The 18,092-nt window shown below is 41.3% G+C and overlaps 1 protein-coding gene across 7 annotated transcripts in view; it reads left to right on the top strand.

The window, feature by feature from the left end:
• CHCHD6 (coiled-coil-helix-coiled-coil-helix domain containing 6) overlaps nt 1-18,092 on the top strand; it is a 109,899-nt gene that overhangs the window by 62,761 nt on the left and 29,046 nt on the right. For all 7 annotated transcript variants that reach the window (XM_038148783.1, XM_038148777.1, XM_038148778.1 and 4 more), the window contains one exon: nt 10,379-10,514. In XM_038148783.1, the coding sequence (XP_038004711.1) occupies nt 10,379-10,514 (136 nt within the window). The remainder of the gene's footprint in view (nt 1-10,378; nt 10,515-18,092) is intronic.

Raw genomic sequence — 18,092 nt, 5'->3', positions numbered from 1 at the left:
CAAAACTTTTCTGTTTCTCACTTTTATAAAGTTGCTCTTAGTAGGAAATTAAAATATTCTCTAAGAGATTATAATGAGTTTTCTCAAATTTATTTCAGAAGAGGATAAAAGTATATGGGTGAATTTCGATTTTGTGTCATTTTACCTGGTGTGCATTTTACTGAAAGAAAAAGTTCCTGATCACTTTCACTTCTGCTTCACACAGTTTTTCACTCATTACCTTAGGATGTAAACATTTTCCTTATGAATTCTGGAAGACCTATTGTTAACAAACTACTTATACCAGTGCATTGATTTCCTACCAACATATTTTCCCTTACTGCTTTAGGAATATGGTATGTGGAAATAGAAGTTGAATATGTGCAATAGATTTGCATAAATTTTCCAGTTGGGCCAGATTATTCTTTTTTTGAACCAAATTTTAAATCTTGAAAATGTATTAGATTGTGTGCTTTATCCAAGCTGTTGAATGTTCTTTCTGAAGTTCAGTTCTTGAGGATTACTAAGATGCTGCTTCTAAATAAGATTTTTGTTTTGCCCAGTTAGTAAAATGAGTAACATTCAATCTAATGTTCACAGTATTGTGTTTCCTCTCATGCGTGATGAGAGATGAGTCCAATGAACTGAGGTTGCAGTTCTGTTAGCTCTGAAAAACTGGTGTCTCTTCAAACCTGCAGGAGCGTTTCTTCACCGCTACGTTGGTAGAATTTGGGCATTTATAAAATAAGATCTGAATAGCAGGGACTCAAATAGCAAAGGAAGAGGTGCCAAAAACTCCATGTAGTCTGGTAGGGATGTTTCTGTTGCTATCGATTTTTACATGAAAAGCACTTGTTTTCTGTAGTAATGTTGCCTTTATAAAGCCCTTAGATCAGGGGTTGTTGGCAGGCCAAATCCAGATTGTTTTCAAAAGCATGGATATTTGTGCAGCTGTTAAAACAAACCTCAGTCATACTTTGTGCATCAGAGGACATGAAAAATTTCAGTTCACAGCTCTTTAGTGTGGAGAATACAGTGAAAATAAAAGCAGATCTCTGCCCTCACATTGGGAATTGCATATTCCAATGTGTACCATGGTGAAAGCAAGGTTTCTCCAGGTTCATAGTATGTATTTACAAATAATGGCAGATCCACACCAAAATCCAGAACTTTTTGTGCCTTTGGCCTTCCCCTCCCCTTGGCTTGAGTTGGGAAAGGTGTAATGAATATTAATTAATGACCCAGCTTAGCCTATTCCTGCTGTGTTTTTCTGCCTGTCTTCAATGTGTGTGTGGTGTAGTGTGGTGGTGGTAATGATGTGGGGCTGATGTGTAAAGGACTGAGGTTAAAGTTGTCTGGGGAAGCTTTCCATAAAGAGTGGCGAATTAAAGATGTCAGAAGCAATAATGCCCGAGAAACCACTTGTTACCAGTGAATTAATGACTTGTTTGCTAATTAGCAGCCTGAGGCAAAGTTGAGGTAACACTCTAACAATCTGGTCATTAATTCAGTTGCAACTGATTTCAAGGACAATGCTGCTATTTTGCACAGTAATTGTATTCCTGATTCTGGATTACACACTCTGTGTCCTTGCTGTTGTCACTCTCCTCCTGAAGTCTTGGAGGGATGGTAGAAGACACCAAAGGCAAGTACCAGCTGGGGAAATTTCAGGAAATAGTTTGTTATATAGGCCAGAGCTTTTATATTTTTGTCTTCTGAGGAAATAAGGACTGTGGCAGGACTGCTGTGGACACCTTGCATCATGGTGATGTATTTGCACAGAGGAAGTTGGTGGTGTTTAATACTGAGCTGATAAGAGATTGAAGTCCTTTTCTCCCTAATAGAACAGAAAAACCATCTCTGCCATCAAATTTGGCTTGAATAACTTTAATTTATTAATTATTTATTTATTTGTATGATTTTTGCATTTTTCTTGTTAGTCCTGGCAGTTGCATGTCTGGGACATACACTTACCATACCACCTGCAATTCAAACTAATTTGACCCAAAAACCTGGCATTTGGAAGGCAGGAGCACTTGTTTAGGGATGAATATTGTTTCCATGGAGAGCTGGTCAGTGTTGTGCTGACTGCAAGGGTCACCAGCAGCACACTGGAGCAGCATCAGGAGGCACCTGAGATGCTGCATGTGCTGTTCTCCAGACTTTGAACCATGTCATCTAAATTGTTTTCTATAAAGTTTTTTTTTTCTATTTTCTGAGGACTTCTTGAGTTTACAATATTCACTTAAAAACTGAAACAAACAAACAAGAACCCCCCAACCTCCCCCCAAAAATGGGCTTGTAAGACTTTTTGTGTGTGCTTGCTTTGGAAGCACCATTATTGATGTTCTCTGAGGGATGAGTAGCTGCTTAATGGGGATCTTTGCTGAGTCAGTGTTCAGAATTGCACAGCTTGGTAAAAGGGGGCACTGTGGTTTTGAAGTTTAGAGAATGTGGGCAGAAGCAAGGGAATTTTTTTAATAAGGTGAATGTTTAGCTTCAGATCCCACCTGAACTTTAACACTGGCAGCTTCAATCTCCTCTCTAAATTTATTTTGGCATCTTTAGCAGGACATGCCACTCTGTCAGTGTTCAATATACTAATGGACCCATATTTTTGTCCATCCCTTTGTGTAGTGTGGAGTAAACTATAGGAGCCTAGTGCAGTATTCAGTGGCATTTTGGAAAAGTAACTGCTGTTCAAATGGGTAGTCAGGGTTTTCTTTTTAAAAAAGAACATTTCATTTGCAGTGTGACATTATTATAAGATGATCTCACATAGGAGACATTTACTGAACCTGCTGCCCCTCATGTCTTGTAGTTATATGAAATCAGCATATCACTTCTTCAGTTACCTTCTTTAGAAAACTTTTGGGGAAGGTATTTAATAGACCAGCAGTTCCCCAACTAATTCCCAGACATTATAGCACTGTCACAACCCATATATTCTTAGGGCTTGTGCTGCATATCTTCTACAGACTGCATGCCTTCCCTTCCTGACCTGAGATCTTAAGCAGTTTTTAGATGATGTTTTTTATCTGAAGAAAGAAAATCCCTATTCGGGTCACTTGTTGGGCTGTGTGTTGTTTTCAGATTCAGTTATTGCTTGCTATATTGCTTTTCTGCCTTGTGGGAGCTGAGCCAGCTTCCTTTCTGATTCAGAGAACTCCTTCCAGCAACAAGATTCTGACTCATTCCTGCTTGGCTTCCAGAGACTGTTTTGCTGCTAACTTTAGGCTCTTCATCTTTGCTAGTCAACTTTTAGTAGCTTGGCATCTTTGGGAAAAAATGGTGCATGGCTTTGTGGGCAGGAGATCCAGTTCTGTTAACTTCTGTATCTCTTGGCAAGTGAAGGAAGAGGCAGTAGTTTTCCTTTCATCTTCCAAACTGGCAGTTTCTCATAGCTCAGTATTCTACCATCATAATCAGTAAAGAATTTACATCCAAATTTACATTGGAATTATCCACTTGTGGGGAAAAGTCTCTCATTAGTCTAAACCACTTGCCATCTGCCATGCAAAATGCTAATAGGGGTGATTAGTTATTGCATTTGCAGGTTCAGTAGGATAAGGATAATATTATTTTATATGTTTTAGTTCAGTTTTTTGCTTATTGCTACCCTTGTGCTCCCCCAGAGACCCACAGCCTCAGTGCTTGCAGCTTATTGGGTCTAAGGAAGTCCCCCGGTTGAAACTGCACTTGGCAAAACACAGTGAAGGCAAAACACATATTCCAGGATGACCCATTGATCAAATGGGAAATGACCATTTGTGTGTGAGGATAAACCATGCAGGAGGACAGGGGAGGTTGTGACACACTGGAGTAAGTCAGATGGAGAGCTGGAACCAGCATTGCATAGGTCACACAATCTCTTTGCATCAATTTCATGATGGAAATGAAGAAGTTATTGCTGATTTCCAAAATTAGAGGTTGTTTCAGAAAACTGCTCGATTTTAGTCACTTTTGACATCAGTCTGTATTTTCTAGAGTTTGGGGGGTTTTTTGGGTGGTTTTTTTTTTTTTTTTTTTTTTTTTTTTTGTGAATGAAATGTGGTTGGGGCAGGCTGTTTCTACTGAATGCAGTAGAAACAGCAAGTGGCTGACACTTGAGACTTGGTCTTGTGTGGTAACTTTTGTTCTCAGTGATGGGATCTAATTACTTATGCAGAAGAAGGTTTCAGAACAGCTTCTGCCTGTCTGTGATCGGAAGGAAAGGAGGTATCTGGCCTGGGCAGAACAAGGGTGCAGTGAGTGCATGAACTCCAGTGGGTAATTGGGTGGCAGTTGCAAACAAGCTGTCAAAATAGGAATTGAGATTGGGAAGTACTTGAGTGACAAATTTTGTTGGATCACAGAGTCACCCAGAAACTCACAGTACTTTAAAATGTTCGTTCATTTGGCACTTCATGAACAGTGTATGGAAAAACAGAGTGGGGTGACCTGTTAGTAAAATGCAGCTGTCAAGGGGAGAAAGGGAGAGGGGAAAAAACTGCAGGTGTGCAGGAGTGTGCTGCTGACAGTGTGACAAGGCATGTGAGAAGGATTTAGACAGGAATACAGCAGCTTCAGCTGAAATTTGGGGATAGCACCCCGTTCTTCTGAAAATTGTCATGAGGTTTCACCTTTTCTTTTAGTCTGTCTTCTCTTGCTCTAAACTGTGTGTTACTTCTGCAAGCTTTCTATTCCACCTGGATCAGTGGCAAAGCCTGGTGAGAGTGTTTTGAGTACTTGAGGCTGATCAGAAATACTTCCTTCCTGATCATGTTAGTTTAGCCTCATGAGACATGCAGTTTGTTTACACTGTGCTAGGTTATGTAGCTTAAACATTTCTCATTTTTTAGTAGTCATTTGGATAATCTATTAAGCTTCTTCCATCTCTTATTTCCCTTGCCACGCAGCTGTAACACAGCTCTTACCTCTTCCATTCAAGCCATGTTATCAAGCTGATGTGCAGGATCAGGGAATCCCATAGCTTGTAGTGAGGACACAGTGCTTTGTGTTAGTGCAGCATCCTGTGCTGAAAGTTAGCTTGCCTGGCTGTTTGTTCTGTGCTGGTGAGTTTGTTATGTGTGAATGAAATGCTTCAATTGTGTTTAATTTTCTGCTGTAAATGTCAAGGATGCAATAATGAGAGAGAATGAAACCTTTCTATGTGCTGTGTATTGCATCTGTCTGGAGTCATTTTTTCTGACATGTTAGAGAAGCCATCAGAGCCAACTGCTACCCAAGGGAGGATGCAGTTTTACAGGTCAGTTAACCACCTATTGGGTTTTATATATGTACAGTGCAGCCTGGCAGCACACCACATTTATGTGACCAAAGCATCTCTGAGCTTAGTCTGAAATGTGTGTAATGGACCCTGGATATATAAACATACTAAGTAGCTATACAACGTGTCTGATTCCTTCCCAACATGCAAAAACTGCTGCTTTGTGCCCTAGGATTTACTGGCAGTGCTGCCCATGCATCTCATTGCTGGTGTCTGGGGCTGTCTCTGCTCCAGTAACTGTGGTGACTAATGGTTTGCTCAAGTTGGTTCAGACACTGGTCTTAGTCAAATAATGCAGCAGAAAGCAGCTAATCCAGTCACTGGATTTTGTGGCCCACAAGAAATTCCAGGTTTCTGGCCCATTTAGGTTGCTGCTTGCAGCTGTGTGCTGGAGCCAGCTACTTTTAAGTTGGCTTATGAGAGATCTTGGGTGCCTTTGTTTATCAGTTTCTGAGCAGAGGTATCAAAGTGTCTGAGTTTAGAAACCATCAGCCTCTGTCTCGAGTTTTTTGTTCAGCTTGAATGGTTTCCCAGAATAAAATGTAAAAAGAAGATCTTGCTCTTAACTCCATCTGGAATGGCTGTTCTTCCCAGTAAAGCCAAGCGATGGTGTGTTATTCACTGTGGAGTTACTGATTTTGCACTAGGCTGAAGAGCTGCCAATTCCTAAAGCTCTGAAGGTAGATCTCTGCTTGGGTAGACTGATCTTCACCTGGATGGAAGGACCACGAAATACATAGACCTTTTCTAGCTTTCCCTTGCTTTCCAATTCTCAGTCTATAATTCTTTTAAAAAGGGAGCCTGTCAGCAGCACCTGAGTCGTAGCCATAGTGCTGTGTTTGAAACCTTTTGTCTCTGGGTCTGTATCCTGATGATATGGCCTTAATTGCTTTTTGCAGTGAGTTAGGGTGTTTGTCTTTGGAAACTGTTGCTGCTTGATTAATTGATGGACATTGAGACCAGCACTTCTCCTTCTAGTGCAGTGCTTATGATAGAAATTCTCAAAGTACCTCGCTTTAACCTCCCAGACACTCTGTACTTCTTCATGGGGTTTATATCCATGTAGAAATGAATTTCCCAAGACAAATGAATGCAGTTATTGCCTGAAGCAGCTGTTACCTGCTGCTATTGAACAGTTAGGAGAGGGTTAAGAAGAAAACCTCTTCTGAGCCACTAGATTGGCCCTGACTAAGATGAATGTCTAATTCACTCCCAGCGTCCTTACTGCTACCAGTAATAAAAAGCTTGCTTCACATATTCACCCCACTGCAGACGTTTCTCTTAAATTAAATATCAAGAGGACATATAATAGCACGATTCCACGCCAAGCCAATATTATCAGATTGATGTCAGCAGTGATAATAGAAGAAGGATAAGCTGATGAGATTTCATTTATTAAATAAAGTAAGGGGAATTCACAGTGATAGAAAGGATTTGGTAACTCTTGGTGTCAAAATGCAGCAAGATCGTGCTTATTCTGTCTTACCTCAAGGGATAGTAGAGAGAAGGATGCCCTTTGTTTCATTTTAAGAAAACCTCTCCCTTCTTTTCTAGACAAAAACCTGATTTAAATCTCTCCATGGGAGGGGGAGAGGAAGTTCCAAAATAATGGGTTTCATGTGTATGTAGCCTTTGTGCCCATTGCACACTGACCAGGCAAAGGTTTCTTTCCTCTCTTTGATAGGAGAGGCACTGCTAATGAATTTTATTTCTAAATCCATGTTTTACTTTTTCCAACCTGTCATCTTTTCTCCTTTCCTCCTCCTTTAAACAGATGAGAGTATGTTTTATTGATTCAATCTTTCATATTCTGTATGTCCTGCATGTATTTATTTCCAAAGTATTGTAAGAGCTTGTCTTCCATACTTCCATCTGCAGATATTGTGCTGTCACTTCCCAGTCCAGCCTTTCTCTCCTGCCTTTTTCCTAGCTGCTGTAAATGAGCCTTTTACACCTGTTTTGATAATAGCTGTAGCAGTTGCAGCATATTTTATTTTAGACAGAGGCCAACTGTCTACCTCATTTGCTGGTGACATATGCTTAAAACTTTGACCCACTTTAGGAGAAAGGTCAAAGCATACAAGGCTTCTGCTAGTTGTATATACAAACCTCATCCCTTTTCCCCTGTTTTCCATTTCTCTTATATGAGAAATAATAGCAAAAACCCTCAATGACACATCAGGAGCAGTGTGATCAGACGTCCAGAAGATGAATTTTCCTAAAGATTAGTTAGTGCCAACATCCTTGAGCTAGGCTGAGGGTGAAGTGATACAGCTGATGAAAGTCCACCTCCTTTGGAACTTACCCACGATGTCATTGCATTCTACAGGATGTGTTTGTAGTTGGATGCTGCTGGTTTAATTGCTTTTTGTCTCAGATAAGCATGAGGAAAGTCAGACACCTGTAAGGTGCAGCTGTTGTCTGTGCATAGGGCTGCAGTTCCCCCAGTGTGCAAATGCTGCAACCTGAAGCTGAGTGTTAATGTGAGCAGGAGAGTGGTACCCCCTTGATTCAGACTGGGCAGGCATTGTGGTTGCTGTGCAGGGAGGAAAGCATCTCAGGCAGCTGTTCACCAGAGCACTGCAGGTACCTCTTTCCACTCCACATGGGTACCAGAACTAATCTGCTGGATGTGGATAACTTGTGTACTCCCAGATTCCACAGTAACTTGTATTGATAATTACCTAAACCAACTTTGCAATTTGTTGATTAGCTTCTCTAAATCTGTTTTGAGAAGCTGGTGCAATTGATGCATAGCCACAGCTTGAGGTTTTGTTTTGAAGAAATAAAGGAGAGTAATCTTGTTATGATTTTGGGTACACAGTACCAAATAAATCCTCCCTGAGTTGTGGGAAGTGGTGTGTAGGAATGCTGGTTTAAATACTTGCTGGGCAATGCATACTGGTCTGTGCTGATTGATCCCCTGCCTCTGGTAGGCTTTAGGCAACAATACTTTTTTTTGTGGCTTCTTGCTTACTATTGTGTGGCTTTTAAATAGCCCTGTGGGCTGAGAACCAAGGGGTCTGTTAAGGAAGAGAGCTACAGACTTTGCAGCACTGTCTGAGCCCACAGGTGGGTCCTAACTTCAGAATTATTCTAGGCAGTGAAGACTGATACCATAGGAAGGACAGTGATCTAAAGCAAAACAGTTCCTGTAGCTCTCCCTGCTGACAATGACAACCTCTAAATATTTCTAAGATGTTTGTACCATGCTCAGTTCAGATGAATACAAACTGGTTTGTGGTGTGCTGTACCTTTTAGCTCTTCCAGGTTTCTATATGAAAATTACAAAATGCCCTTCAGTTTAACATCACTGAGTTTAAAAAAAACTAATTTTAAAAGTCTTAACTTTTTCAATGAATTGAGGGATTTGGTGGTATTTCCTGACCTGGTATTGTTTGGTATCATTTCCACAGTCTCACTGATTTGATTAGAGTGATATTAAAGTTAGTGACAAAGCAAAATGCCAACATTATGAGTTTCTGAAGCTCTCTCTGGGTTCTTTTCTATCCCAAAATTTGAAGATTTTTTTTTTTTTAGAATATGGATTTTCAAGGCTTTAAAGGTGATTTGCTATATAACATAGAAATTAAAAATGAACACTAAACCTTAGGGACTGTGCATGGAATAAGTTTCTTCTAAAAGCTGTGAGATTAGTGAAGAAGTAGAAAAAGAAGTCTATATAGTATCTTTGTTGGTTTTTGATCCGAATCTCAGTGGTGTAGTGTGGCTGTCATACTGGTAAATCCCTACTTTCTCCATGTATGTTGGCAGTATGACTGAGGACTGAAGTATCAATTAGAGTATATCTCCACCAAATTATTGTGAGAGAGTGCCCAGGCTGCTGATATGGAAAAGACAAACTTGTTCTTCTTTTGGTCCTTCCACTTCTTTCCTGAGCACCTTACACAGATGTGCATGATTTGGAAACTCATATCTGAGTTCTCTCTCCCTCATATCTGAGTTTAGATTTTGGTTTAAGATTACCTGTTTCTTAGAAGTCTGTTCCACCTGAGAGACTGTGACATGCCCAGGGACAGGTCATGTTTTCCCTCTCTCTGCCTTACTATGAAGCCCTTTTGCTGAATGAGTGCTTATTGTTACTGTGGAAATGAATACATCATAGAGGCATTAATATCTGCCTCTAGCATCAAGTGCTTTGGAAGGAAGAGGTGTGTTTGATATTTGGGCACAGATCTCTAAGCATATTGGAGCAGGAAATGCAAGGAATTAAATGGATTTACGGTTTAGGAGACGACATCTGAGGATTGCAACACCTAAGCATATGTTCTCTTATTCTCTGGTAAAACATACCATGGCCATGGTGCTGTGAATGCCTGCAATTTGTGTCTGCCTGTCTGTGCAGCTGATGTCACTGTCATTACTGTGTTTGTGCCATTGTTGCTGGGATTGTTTTACAACGACCTTCCCCTTTATTGGTACTGTTGCTGATGATGTGCCATATGTACACATGCACATTAGAGTAAAAGAACATCATCCTTAATTGTTCCTGGGTAGCTGTCAATGCCATTTACTGAGTATGAATACTAATTTCTGCAGAACTACAAAGAAGCAGATATCTGGTCTTGCTATTATTCTGGTTTCTTTCTAGTCACTAGGAGAATTGCAGTGCTTCCAACCATGCTGGATTTCTTGTAGTGTTTAAATAGATGAGAATTCAATAGATTGAGGTGGCTCATTCAACAAGTCTGTTCAGTTCCTTGTCAGACTGTTACAGATCTAGTGCAGGCCCAGCCAGGATTCTTGAGTTCTGCCAAAGATTTCCAGTGTGAGTTGAGAAAATCATTGGAACTCTTGGACTTGAGGACTTTTTTCCTCCTGAATGCAGAGGAATGGTTGTGGGCAGGTGGTGTTTCATATAAGGGTGAAACAGCCTTCTACAGCAGCTAAGAAAGATCGTGTTCCTTCTTTTTGCTAAGTACCCTGGATTTTTCAATTGAAATACCCTGTTGGTCATTTGACCCACTTTGGTGATTGGTGCTCCCACCAGTTTCTCTATTAGGACTACATGACTCCAGCATAAAATTAGTATGTGTGTTGCTGGCAAAGTGGTAGTAAGTGGTTGAAAACTCCTCTTCACACATCATTCTGTGCTTGTTTTCCCTGCAGGAGGAGGAATGCTGATCCTATCTGTGCAAACCTGCAGTCTGAAATTCTGAAGTGCTACCAAGAAAACAAACGTGAAGTGCTCAAATGCTCGGAGCTGGCGAAGGAATATCAGCGCTGTGTTAGTGCAGCTCAGAAGGTAACAAAAGCTTCTCTGTTGTACTGGCTGCCTTTGCTGTCTTGTTTTGCATGGTGCTTTCTTCTGAGAAGTGTTTTTGAGAGCTGTGGTATCTGTTAGTCAAATTGCAATCCTCACAGGAGACAAATCTTCCTTGGGATCCATTTTCCCATATTTCCCAGTCACACAGTGTGTCCCAACTTCATTCCTGTCAGTGAGTCCTGTTGTACCAAGCTGCTGCCACAACAGTAGAACCCAGGTTTCAAAGTCAGTTAATGATTTCCCCTAGTTTTACCTTCTTGGATGTTGTATGCTGCAAACAGTAGATAAATCCACCTTGGCAATGGCTGCAACATTTTCAACGGGCTCTAAACATCTCCTTTTGTGGGACTTCACAGTTGGATGTCTTGCTTCTTTTTGTTGCTGCATGGGGAAAGGTTTTGTACTGGGCAAAGCTGCTGTCTGTTAAGAAAATTCCATACTCCTAAAAACTCTTCATCTTGTGTGGGAAGCCAGGAAGCCTTATGGCTCTTCCTTCTGAGATGCAGAGTCCCGGTAGGTTCTGTTGATGCCTTAGGACAGTGGCTGCTCAGTACCTTGGAAGAATTTCTGGCTATTGAAACAAGTGAAGGGGAAAAGAAAATGAAGTATTTGGACACTACAACTAGGGTATGGTCCTGGGCCATGAGAGAATTCAGTGGGTTAGGTGTCCCTCAAGGGCAAATTTTTCTGTTTTGTTTTTTTGGGTTTTTTTGACAGTAGAAAATTGTCTAAAAGGTGCTGAGAATGTAGTAAAGTGGATGTGGGGAAAAGGATGGTAATAGAAAATTGAGACTTCTCTCATGGGATTACTAAAGCAAAAGGTGGGGGTGAGGTGGATATTTCATGGGAGCAGTCTTTCTCTGCATTAGCATTGTGAGGGGAAGCTGTATGCCTGATTTAAGTATAACATGAAACAAGCTGCCAGCCGGCTCCCAGAAGAAGCCCGACAGAAGGAGATGGGAAAATTGTCAGGATATATTAGACCAAATGTTGTTGCTAGTCCTAGTGGAATTTTTTTCCTTCCTGTTTACAAAGAAGGTCTTTGTATGTCTGCAAATCAGCAAGGTTAAAGCTGCCAGGGAAAGGGCTTTTCTCTGATATCTCTAAAGTCCCTAGCTCCCAAAACATGTGGTTTCTTTTTCTTCCTCAGCTTTCAAGTAAAGTGGTGCCTGTGCTGCTGCTGCACAATCCATGCCCCTGATTGCTGCGTGCAGAGCACTGGTGCATCTATTGCCAGCCTCTGTTATCCTCCTTGCCTCCCCTAAATCGGGCTTGTAGCCTTTTCAGTGGAGTATATCTTTAGCAAATGCATTTACCAATACATCTTTATTGCATGCAGTGCAGGCGGAATGTGATTACCAAAGAAGACAGATTGCATTAAACTTCAGCATATTTGCAAGCTGCGGCTCCAACCCGCCTGAGAAAGGGGCTGGGATGCTGCCAGCCCTGAGTCCCAGCCCAACATTATTAAAGAGTAAATTGGAAGCTAAATGACTGGTAACAGCAGAGGGCAGTGAAAGATCCTAATAACTTGGATCGTTTTTGGATTTGGTGGAGGTTTTGGTAGGTTTGCTTTATAAACCAAAAGCTGGCGTTGTCTGGTTGTCTTCCTTCCAAGAGTCTTCAATGAACTTCAGAATTTTTCCCCCCACTATTATTAGAAACTACCTGGAAGGAGGAGTGCATAGGACATAAATTTGTTGTGGATGATGACAATGTGGCAGAAAATCTTGCTAGGTTTTTTGAAGGGGCCTGAGAGACTAAGGAATAGGTAAATAACACCTTTCAGCTAGAGGTAGGCACTAGAGGGTTCTGCAAGTACAAATTCAAATACAACTTTTGTAAGGCAATATATCTTCTGTAGTTTCCTTTTGTCTCAGGACAGCTCAATTCCCTGACAATTTGCCTCACTGCTCTTACTGACTCTTCTGACTCCTGAGATACATGTAGCAATCACAAGCTGTTGTTTTATCATGCAGGATTAAAACTCCCTCCTCCCTTCCTCTTTTTAAGCTGTTATTTTTCTTTAAGTTTAAATTAGCATCTTATACCAAATGGCTTTGTCTCACGCATTCCTCTTTCAGGAAATTCAGGTTGGAGAAATGTGGGAAAGAAAGGCCAGAATCTCTTAATTTCTTCTGTATTTTTTACCTTTTTTTTTTTTTTTTTCAAACACAATTTGTTTTCCAGTGCAGGAGGAAATGTAATCAAAGTTGGATGTGTGACTTCATCTCACTTGCATGGTGGTGATTTGTTCATTTGCTTTTTACTAAGGATTTTATAAGGCTTGCTGAATATTCTTTAATGAAGCATCTGCTTCTCTGCAAGTTCCTTTTGATGGCTGGTAAAAATGTCTGCAGGGCATGGTACACATTAAGCTCAGAGAAAGCCAGCTCTAGATTTCTAGACTGAAAATTACAGCTTACAGTGGATGAGAATAATTCTTTGCCTCTTCCCCCTTACTCTGTTTGAGACCATTCCTTTGGACACCCATTTCCCTTTGCCTTGTTGTGCACATTTCTGAGCCAGGAGCTGAGACACACCCTCAGTTATTTCTGCCCCATGAACAAATATGTTAGGTAATCACTCAATGAGTTTTAAAATTGATTTTCTATTGGTTTTCTGTACAGCTCCTCTTCCTGGAAGAGGTTACTTTATTGTGGTGCATGGTAGAGCTATAGCTATTGTTACCTGTTTTGTATATTTTCTGGCTATTGGGCCATCTCTTGTAGTCAACAGAGAGAAATAGGCATATGTAGAGTGTGATGCATCTGATTCTAAAAAGTCATCTGAAACAGGCCAGCTGGATTGCCAGCCAGAGTATTTCCCTCTGCCTCTTGGGAGGTACATCCAGAGCATAGACTACAAAGCTGGTGCCTGTTCTGGTGTGCTCATGGTTATGGGAGCAGGATCCTGCTCTGGTTGTCTGCCTCTGTAGCCATTGTGCTTTCAACTTTCCCTGCCTGATCTGCTCATGAGCTTTTCCATTGATACCATCCTGAATGTTGAATTTTGGGTGCGTCACCGTTGACTCAGTGCAGCATCACTGTGCCGAGCGTTGACTCATCAGCTCCTTTAGGCTCTGGGTTCCCTGCTGCATCCCATGCTTTGCTTATAGGGAAGTTCTCTGACTTTAGAGGACGTTACTGTGACAGCTCCTGTTTAATTTAGGAGTGTTTTATCTTTTCTGGTGGTCTGTTTCCATGGCTCTGCAGAACTTGAGCTACAGCATAAAAATTGCTGGCTTTAAATCTAATAAAAGCTGGGATAATGGGACAGCTGTAGGAGGGGCAGTTCCCATTGTGTCTTTCAGAATTGCCTGTAGTTTATTGACCACAAGTTTCACCAAGAACTACTGCTGTTGTTAGATAATGAGAATTGAAAATTGCTGCTGCTGTTTCCCCAAGGTTTTATCTCATGCCAGTGAGAAGGGGGTGTGGAAGGAAAAAGAGAGTGGGCAGTGGAAATCTGCGTAATTTCTTAGTTTGGGTCCAGATGGAAGGGGAAAACAAATTATTTTGTTTTAAAAAGTCTGAGTCCTATTAGTGAATTGCTTCCCTCCCCCGTGCAAATATGCACTCACACGCAAGCTTTTCAGAGTGTTTGTGACCCTTTCTGCTGCCCTAGCATTCTGCTCACACCAATAGGCAATGTGAATTGAAGGTGAATTTTAGTTGGTTACTTTGTTACGTAATTGGTGGTTATACCAGGGAATCTCCTGCCAGCTGCCACTTGGAAAGCGAGGCCTCCAGTGACCACATATTAATGTGATTTGAGATTTCAAACAGAACCTGCTTCCTGCAGCTGTGTGCAGAAAAATGTCTGTTAGTGAAGAGCATGTATTCCTTCTTTTTAGGGGTTTCCTTACTGTCTCCAGGTGCCTGTCTTCACAGAAGGGCCAAGGTGAAATTTTTGTGCACTAGCTCCTGCCAAACCAAGCTATCAGGCGCCAGGTACTCAGCCATGTGTTTTCCCTGGTCAATAGGAGCTGTATACATTGAGCTAGGAGCCATTCATAATCCTGCACTCTTCCTCCCTGTTCTGTGTCCAGCTTCTCACAAATCTGCTATTCATAACAGACAAAGGTAAACCTACTTCTGTCAAGGCTGTAGGGCTTGTCTGTGTAAGGAAATTACGATGAAATAAGCTGGTGAGTTTCTCTGTATATGAGCATTCAGGGTTTGTAATGAAAGTGCAGGGAAAATGCACACACATTTACTGTGAGTCACTCTGCTGTGTGCAAACAAGCCCTTGCTAAATACTGATTGACTGAATTCCAGTGAAGGGAGACTTTTAACATAACCTTGAGTCGTCTGTATTCTGCTTTGCCCTTGACTATAATAAAAAGGAATATGGTCAATTTATTGTGTTTACATTTCCAAGTGATCTCTGCGAAAGCCCAGTTCCCTTCTGGCACGCAAAGCAAAGCATTAGACCTCTGCTGGAAGTTTGTCTCTAATCTGTGGGCAGGGATTTAGATTGCTGAGAGGATGCTGCAGGTATTTCTGCAGTTCCCATCCTGTTGGAGCAGTTTTGCTCAAGCACTCTTGATCCTGCTGAAGCGTGGCCTGCTGGGAGCTTTAATTTCTGCAACTTGGATCTTTCTCTGCTAAAGAGAAACAGAGTTGGATGCCATGGGCTGCACTGCAGGTATCTGAGCATTCTGCATCATCAGGCTTTTGCTAAAGTGTTGTTTCCATTCTGGTGGGTTTCAGGGTACTTTATAGACATGTTGTGTACTTATCAGGATAGAGAGGAGCAGTCAGTGTGTGTGGCTGGAGAAAGAAAGTTTGGACCAGATGAAGCAAGGTCTGTATCTGCACTCTAGAAATGCCAGGATTTCTCCTCCCCCTGGGATTCTGCAGAGGTAGATCCTGGCTATTGAAGCCTCATTGAGATGATCTATCACACAGTATGCTGCTTGAAATAGAATATATCTAACTTGAAAGGCTTTAGGGTTGTTTGAGCTTTCTGGAATTCAGGTTTGCAGTTTCAGATGAATCTGTGTGTTTCCTGTCTGGAGGATGCTGTGCCCAGCCATCCTCAGCCAGGTACACGGCTGTCCTGCCTCCTTTTTTTGTCAGTTGGTCCTTGCTCAAAGTAAATGTATCTGTAAAGGGTTTGGCTTGCCTTCTCTATAAAGGAAATTATCTTTTTTTTTTTAATCTTTCTTTCAACCTGTATTTGTGCAAATGCTGTGGTGATAACACTATCAGAGGAGTTTAAGACTCAGTAAATGGCCCTCACAAGGGAGTTTGGGGGAGAGCTGCAAGCTGCAGGCAGCTGCTGTTTGTTTAGTCACAAACACAGAGGAGGAGTGGATTAACTGTACCCAGGCGTACCCTGACCTGGTATTTGCAAAGGTGAAGAGGATCCATATTTTGCTTCTAATTATGAAGTTATTGTTTTGATTTTCAAGGCAGCAGTTGTAGGTTCTGGCGAGTTGTGGGTCTGTACATAATGCTTCATATTCTCAAGAGCTCACTGGTGGATAAACTAAAAGTATAGAGCTGCCTGAAAGGACATAAACCACCATCTTAATATATGAGGCATGTTCCAGAGTAAATGCTGGCCTACTTAAAATGGAAATGTCTGCTGCCTGTACCTGGTATTTATGAAATTGAAGGCATAAGTTCTGTATTTACTCTGTATCTCAGCACTTCATGAGGCTCTGATGTTCCCCACAGCCTGGTGTTGTGAGCACTTATTAACCCACATGAACAAATTCTTCTCTCTGTCTGCTCTTTGTAGTCCCTATAAAGCCCAAACCTCCTCGGGTTTATACTTTTTGAAGAAAATGAGCAGAAATAAGTTTAAAATTCACTTGGTTGTGCTTCAGGGCTCCTCTTTCAGTGATACTTAGTCTATATGCTATATCATCTTCACATATGAAGTTCTTGTATCCATTACCTGATCTGGAAGGAGGACTTCTGACTGCATTTATCTTCTCATAAACAGTTTGTTTTCTAACAGTTCAACACCCAGTCGCTGTGCATTTTTTTGTTGTTGGGGGGTTTTGACATTGTTACAGTGAGGCATAGTTGCTTTTGAGTCTAATTTCTTGCTTGATGGTTCTGATTTCAGATATCTTTAAAGGTAAAGTTAATTTAAATATGTCTGTTTTGCAGATGATTTTGAAAGCAACTTCTGTAAAAGAGGAAAAGAAGTCAGTATGACTTCTACTATTTCTGAAGTTGAATTATTTGGCATTTTGTTACTTCTAAAATGTGGTCTTGCTACAGTTCTTGTTTTAAAACCTGGTTTGTCTTAAAATGTTTAAAAATAGTCTAAATTTTTTTTACAATAAAATACTATAAGAGTTAGCTGATCAGGAATGAGACATCTTTGTTGACCTGATGCTCTAATGAGGTCTTTGAGTGGGTGTACCTGAAAAGTCTCATTAGACTTTGGTATCAAAATTTCAGTCTTTGTATACTCTTGCTTTCTTTTCAAAAATTATTTCTCTTTAGGCTTAAATTAGTGGGACTGTATGGATCAATTTTTTTTTTGTTCTGTGCTCTCTGTATGGTGTGTTAGGCAGCATTTTCCTGAGAGCTGTAGCCTGTATTCAGTCAGGCTTATCTAGTATGGAAAATAGTTGCTTGGGGGTGAGAGACTGTTGTGATACATCTGGCTGTTTTAATGCCAGATTCTTTCACAAAAGATTTGTAGCACTGTTGGCAAGTGGGAAGTGGAAATTCTTACTCAGATTAATTCCAGGAGACTGATGACCAAGCAGTCTTGGACAGAAAGAAGTTTATTTCCAATTTTTAAACTATGTGTTTTGCTGCTGAAGTTAGATTGAAACAGATCCACAAAAATTGCTGTCGATAGCAGTGGCTGGTTAGAAGCACAAGGTCAGTGGTCAAGTGCTTTCAGACTCCCAGGAAGTTCCAAAGTAGCCCTGACTTCCATAACTTCCACACTAATTTTAGATCCATTCTCTGACAACTTGGCTATAACTTGGGAAATTTTATCAGTGATGCCAAAGCCTTCATGACAAACTGGGGAAACCAAAGATTTGTTATGCTCTTTGTTGGTCATAGTCTGCACAGGATGGTTTCCTGCTGTGAGCAGTTTGCAGTCTCCACACAACCATCCATCAGGTATTTTTGTCACAGGTTTTGGGGCTGTATTCTTTGAGGGCTAGAGGGATTTAAAGCCTTTATCACTCAGCTGAATGTGTCTGTGTGGGCACCATGCAGGGGTTATTGTGGTGGCAGTGGTCCCATTCACCTGGAAGAGCTGCTCCCAGGCAAGCAAGAGTGCTCTGGGCAGCCCTTCTTTGGAAGTTAGTGAATGACAGATGAGCCCTCCTATGAGAGGGAAGGCAATCCTTGTCTCTTCAGAACTGTGGCATAGTGGAGGAGGAGATTTGCAGAAGTTGCCCTGATGCTGCTTGCTAGGGTTTGTTCTCTCCACAGAGCCTCCTTGTCCAAGGCTGTAGAGCATTCATCTGTTACAAAATCCAAACTTTGAGGGAAAATTTCTTTCTGCATCATGCCTGCCGTAATTGTTTGTGATTTTCACCCCTCCGTGACACTGTCTGTCTGCCCA

The sequence above is a fragment of the Motacilla alba genome, chromosome 12, assembly GCF_015832195.1.
Source record: "Motacilla alba alba isolate MOTALB_02 chromosome 12, Motacilla_alba_V1.0_pri, whole genome shotgun sequence".
Lineage (NCBI taxonomy): Eukaryota > Metazoa > Chordata > Aves > Passeriformes > Motacillidae > Motacilla > Motacilla alba.
Note: the sequence above shows the minus strand (reverse complement) of the source record. Positions and strands in the feature narration are given on the sequence as shown.